Raw genomic sequence first — 6000 nt, forward strand, 5'->3', positions numbered from 1 at the left:
TCCATTTAAATGGAGAGTAACACAAACCATGATGTTGTAAGCCTCAAAATTCCACACAGGAGAGAACACTGTCAGCCCAAATGTCACACACACATTCATTTATAGTCAGTCAGTCCGGAAGAGACATTAACTCTCCCAGACCACTCGAGAAGAAAACTAAAGATGACAAGACAAAATGTTTGAGGTTTTTTTTTGCGTATCTCATGATAGTATAATCAAACATATGATCAAATAATATATGGTGAGGTATCTCCTACTGAAAGCTAAAAGGCGGTTGAGAACAGTGTAAAGTATGTATATTTCAGCAAAATGAAGTCCTTGTCTTATTTAATATTCAACTTCGTACTTTGTTGCTGTTTTAGTGCAAGGTAAATTAGAATTTAGTTGTTTATCTTTTAATTTTGCATGGACTCTCTTTCATATCACCATTTCTTTTTGAGTGAAGCAGCAGGGTGATTGAACCATGATGGAAAAGGAGACGATATTAAGTCAAAGTAGTCATTCAGATCATTTAGATGGTCCCTAAAGTGAAATAGGAATGAGTTTTCTCAGCGTGTACTGCGGGACTCTCCTGTTCAAACACAAAAGATTGAGATCTTAAAAAGACCTCACACAGATTTCTTACTTTCACTCTCATCTCCCTGTTGCTCTCTCTTTCTCTCCCTGCTTCCCTTGGTCTTTTTCCATTGTGAAACTTTGGTAATTGCCTTCTTCAAAATTGGCATTTATCGCCAGATTCCCTCAGTTGTTCAACTGTTCAACTGTTCGTCATCTAACTTTGGACTTAAATCTATCACAAAACCAGTCACACAGCCAGGCAACTCAGCCATTTTGTATTCCAACATCCCCCTGTGTTTGTGTCAGGATAAAAATGCCTGCTGAATGCCAATGAGAGACTCTTTTTCCAAGTCTTTCTGGTGCATTTCAGGGGGTGACACTATTTATTTGCATAATATTTGTAAAGTTATCCTCCACTGTTTTTGTGGCTTCCTTTTAAGGATACATACTGAATGAATTTGTTAATTTCATACAGCTACATTAATTCACATTAATCATGTAGATGGTTGCAATCCACATTGTTGTTGTCACACTTGAAACTGTTATTAATATGCATCCTCATGCTTAACCATGACAGCTCAGAATTTGCAAGAACTGCAAGTTTGATAGTGACTAAAACACTGAGCATGACCACACACTCCCTCTGCTTTTTGCAGGGACACTCTACTTGACTATTTTAATACTCAGTCCATCCTCATCAGATAAACTACCACATAGGTCAACTGTGAAAGCAGTTTATTCCAACCCATATTTACGCTTGTTTTTCGGTGGTGACCTCTAGTGGCTGTAGTAGTGATAACGGCTTCAAAGGAGGTAGTGAGGAACAATAGTATAAAGAACGAAAAGTCCATATCCAGTTTAAAACCAGAAGTTAATGGTGAGTTCTTTTAAAATACAAACGTAGTGAAGTCAGGTATACAACATTAGTTATTTATGTAACATTGGTGCGTTAGTAATTACAGTCACAGAAGGAATGTAGTTATTTTAACCCAAACCACAATGTTTTCCTCAACCTAACCAAGCAGGTTTAGTGCCTAAACCTAACCAAGTAGTTTTATTGCCCAAACCTAACCAAGTAGTTTTAGTGCCTAAACCAAACTGCAACTGTATGATGAAGGTCCGGTACGGCTGTCACTAGTACTTTGCAATGGTCATGTGTTTTTGGAAACAGTGATATATGTTGTTATGGGAATAACTGGCAAAAGACCTATTCAGTCCTTTTGATTTGAGGATGGGGTTGTATTATTCAAGAGCAATGTTTTACCTCCCCACAGTTCAACATGTTTCCACAATAGATTCATCAAGTCCATGATAGTCTTGATGGCCAAGATTTTAAGAAATAATGTGACTGTGATGCTGCCGATTGACTAAAGTGACTTCAGATAATGAAAAAGAATGAAACAGTTACACACAGAAGATGAGCACAACTCGTACCTATAAAGTTCTTGAGTCTTTTCTGCATTTGTAGCATTCAACCAGAGTTTAACCAGGACATAACAGTAAACAAACTTTGGTTTGATTTAACAATTTCATTATCTCTCCCACCAGTGACTGACCCATCTCTTACTTCTAATAAAAGGCTATTTGGGTCTGACTCTTGGCAGAGGCCTGAGGAACCTTGTAGTAAAGAGGATGCCAAAAGTCATGAATAATTGATCAACCTGATAAATAAATTATTTAGAAAAAAACTGCTGGTCAGAAGCAGGATTTGAACCTGCTCCTTTACTCATAAAACAGAACTCAAGGAACATTACCCCACATTGCCATTCTTTCAAGTTGTGTGTTTAGGAAAAGTAAGTGCAAACAGTAAAAATGTTCTATCTTTTTAGTATATTTAAAGACTTCTCAGACGCCATGCAAGGAAAAGTAGGCGAGGGAATGGAAAATGGAAAACAAACCTCTTGCTGGATACATGGGGAAAAAAGATAACTCAGAATAAAGCACACAGTGAGGTTCTAAAAAAGCCCTTTTTTGTTATGAGCGTAGACACAAATGCACACAGCAGGGCAGGCCTGATACGGCTACTTTAAGACTTTGCTGCGTGGAGCCTTTTAATTAAAATCCTTTTAATTAAATTGTCCTTGGCAGTCACGCTGCCATATCATTGTTTGGCACTGCTGTTTGTCTCCCCTGCCTGTCACATTTAAATATTACTGATGAACAATGGTACAAAGAACTTGAATTGGATGACATTTTATAATTCAACATTTTTCTGTGTTGTACTTATTAAGTCATTTTACTTTAATTTTTGTTTCATTTGTCTTTTATTTGTTTGTTTTTTGTATTGCATTCAAAATCAACTTAACCTGCTTTCAGAACTAATGTATAGACCAAAGACTGGACAACCTCACTTGGAGAAGTGAGCTGAACTGAAATCATTCATTGAAGAACAGAGAAAAACGTTGCCATGACTCCTCACTTATATTTGTCTTAGCAGGTTTGCTTTGTCTTGGTATTTTGATAATCTTGGATTGTGTCCAACATTCCTTCACCTATGCCCTTACTTAACCCTCTACATCTTCACTTCACCCAGAACCAGTTTGGCTACCAGGACCCCAGTTTCAGCATGGAGGACATGCTGGCCACCCTACCAAGAGTGGTCTCTGTTCCACCGGTGTCTGGAGGCTGCCTCCCAGCACAGGACCTGGCCTCAGGGGGGCAGATTGGGGGTGGATTTGGCCGTGGCAACCAGGATGACCCTCGCTGCAACGGCACCCTGAGGAAGCAGGCGTCCCCAAGGTCAAATACCCTTGTGGCTGGCTCAGCTCTCACCGCAGGACCAGGTAAAGCTATGTGATGTCTGAAAGTTGTAGAAACTGAGGGGAATAGTAATCTCTAAATGTCACTGTGTGTGACCAAAATCAAATCAGTGGTTGAGCAGAGGACAGTGTAAGAATGAAAAGTAATAAGGTCTTTGCAACCAAAGCATCAGTTTTTTTTTATTTGTTTCAGTTATTTCATTTCATCAGTTATTATTAATTATGTAGCTGTCTCAGTAAATTGTATTATCTATTTAACTGTTGTAGTATGGCCTTGGTTCTTACACAATAATCCTTTTCCACTCTTCCAGGTATAAAATAGAGAGTGATAACAGTTGGTTACTCACTTAAAGAATCATTTAAACACATAAACGATCATTTGTTTAATAAATAGTCAATGGAAAACAACTTCCAGTGAGGAAACAGGCTCTCTTCCTTCTTTGACTGACCCTATGTGCTGTCCTCATTGGTATTGTGCTGTGACAGTGGATCACTTGCCAGCAGAGGATTTGGGAGAAGAGAAACGAAGGATAAGCTCAAATCTAGCAGCTGTCCTGCAAAACTGAGCCACATATTACACCTCTCAGGCAACAGGAGAGAGGCAGCAGCAGTGGCAGACTTTTTGGGCCAATTTATGCCTCCTTTGCGGATTTGTTTTGGTAGGAAACGATGCAATCAAGCCTTAAGCAAGCTTTATAAACAAATGTTTATCTACCTGCTGTGCATTCATTGGAGAGTGTTGGCTGATGGCTCTATCTGTGATAGACAAAAAATCAAGATAAAATTCATCTTAGGTCACTAAAACCTCTAAATACCCATAAAAACATTAGTCATAGCCTTGCCAAGGGGTTAGTAACGGCACTAAATAGATCACAGTACACAAAAATTTATTGCATGTCACAGGTGCTTATTTACGCATCTGTGTCCAGGATCCTATCCTTCATAGAGACTGGGTTTGTAAAGTACCATGTCCTAAATTTCTTTCCCGCTTCCTTGCTGTCTTTTTGTTTCCCAAGGTGGAGGGGAAGATAGTGCTGGACAGCGTTATAGTGCCGATCCAACCGGTCTTTTAGCGGAACGAGGAGCAAAAGCAGACAAGGACAAGGATGGCTACATGACTGCCATGAGAGACAAGAACAACTCAGGTGACTTTGACTGTTTGGAGAACTTCTGGATTTCTTCACGTGGGCTGATATTATAATAGTAGTAATAATTACTACTAAGTATTAATGAGCTTAATCTTATTTGCACTGGCAGATATATCTGGTCCTCCTCCCATTTAAGACAGATTTTCATCCCATCTGGTCCATATTGGGCCAATCAAAACCATTAATCTAATATGGGGCGGGATTGATACGATGACCGACAGAGAAGCATTTCAAGTTCAAATCTAAAAAGGGGACACATGACTGTTTCTAGGTCTATCCGGGGTCCAAGTCCATCTAGGCTCACAAAACTCAGATCAAACTGTCGAACTGGGCAGTGCTAATCAGATATTAATCAAGATTCAAGAACGTTTTGAATCAAAGGTCACAGAAATGCAGACTTCATACTGTAAGCATTATTTTAGTGTTACCATCAGTGACTTCTTGTTGGCTACAATAGCTTCAATAGAGAAAAAAGGTCTTTGCTGATCTTATCACCCCCTTTTTCTTTCCAGACTATCTAAAAGCAGTAGAGGAAAATCCCTTTGTCACGCGCCGCAGGAATGGTGACGCCCACGCAGTGATCGATGCAGCAGGATGCCACACCCTCCACATGGCTGGAGCTGCTGCTGCCCCTAAGAGCCAGTCCATTCATGGGGACGACGAGTATATCAATGAGCCACTGTACCTGAATACCTTCCTTAATCCTGGGGACAAGAATGGATTGGCGGGCGCAGTCTCCATCTCTGGCCCCGGGTCCTCTGCTGCCCAGTCAATTTCGCAAACAGTCAACCCGTCGACATCGAGCCACACAGTCTCCTCCTCTGGATACGTGGTACCCCCTGGCCACCTCCCCCACCCATCCTATCCATCACACACCCTGCATCCAGGGCATTCAGGACACACTCTGCACTCAGGCATCACCAGCAACACCATCATGTTTGATAAGAAAGGCAAGAAGGCCACTTTTGACAATCCTGAATACTGGCAGCACAGTCTACCCCCGAAGTCCTCACTGCATAACCCTGAGTACCTGCAGGACTGCAGCACGCGCTTCTTCTACCGGCAGAATGGACGCATTCGCCCTGCTGTGGCCGAAAACCAGGAGTACTTGTCTGAGGCTGCTATGAAAGCTGGCAATGTGTTGCCACCCCCTCCATACAGACAGAGGAACACTGTGGTGTAGTGACCCACCTGTAGCACAATGGAGGGATGACTAGAGGGATAAGGGTGGAGATTAATGGACGTTGAAGAGTCCTCTTGTACTTCTCAACCTGGGTTCTCCTTGCACCCTCCCTGAACACGTCTCCCTGTTATGTCTGATTGCAAGTCTTAAACTCTCACCCTAAGGTTCTGCCTTTTCTTGACAGGACTACAATTACAGTCACTGGCAGCCTCACTTGACACTCACACCATGTTTTTTAGCTCCATCCTTGGCCCTGAAGCATAGAGCAAGTTGGTTCTGTTCCGGAGCACACTGTCCTGCCATGTTTAGTATCAGAAAGGCACAAAAACAACACAATGAAAGATTGAAATAA

At 41.3% G+C, this 6000-nt stretch overlaps 1 protein-coding gene across 1 annotated transcript in view; it reads left to right on the plus strand.

Annotated features, from left to right (window-relative positions):
* Nucleotides 1-5648, plus strand: part of LOC141001985 (receptor tyrosine-protein kinase erbB-4-like) — a 182374-nt gene extending 176726 nt beyond the window's left edge. Inside the window, exons 26-28 of the mRNA XM_073473150.1 lie at nucleotides 3092-3341; nucleotides 4334-4462; nucleotides 4978-5648. Coding sequence (XP_073329251.1) covers nucleotides 3092-3341; nucleotides 4334-4462; nucleotides 4978-5648 — 1050 coding nt within the window. The remainder of the gene's footprint in view (nucleotides 1-3091; nucleotides 3342-4333; nucleotides 4463-4977) is intronic.
* Nucleotides 5649-6000: the final 352 nt, after the last annotated feature.

The sequence above is a fragment of the Pagrus major genome, chromosome 9 (genome assembly GCF_040436345.1).
Source record: "Pagrus major chromosome 9, Pma_NU_1.0".
NCBI lineage: Eukaryota > Metazoa > Chordata > Actinopteri > Spariformes > Sparidae > Pagrus > Pagrus major.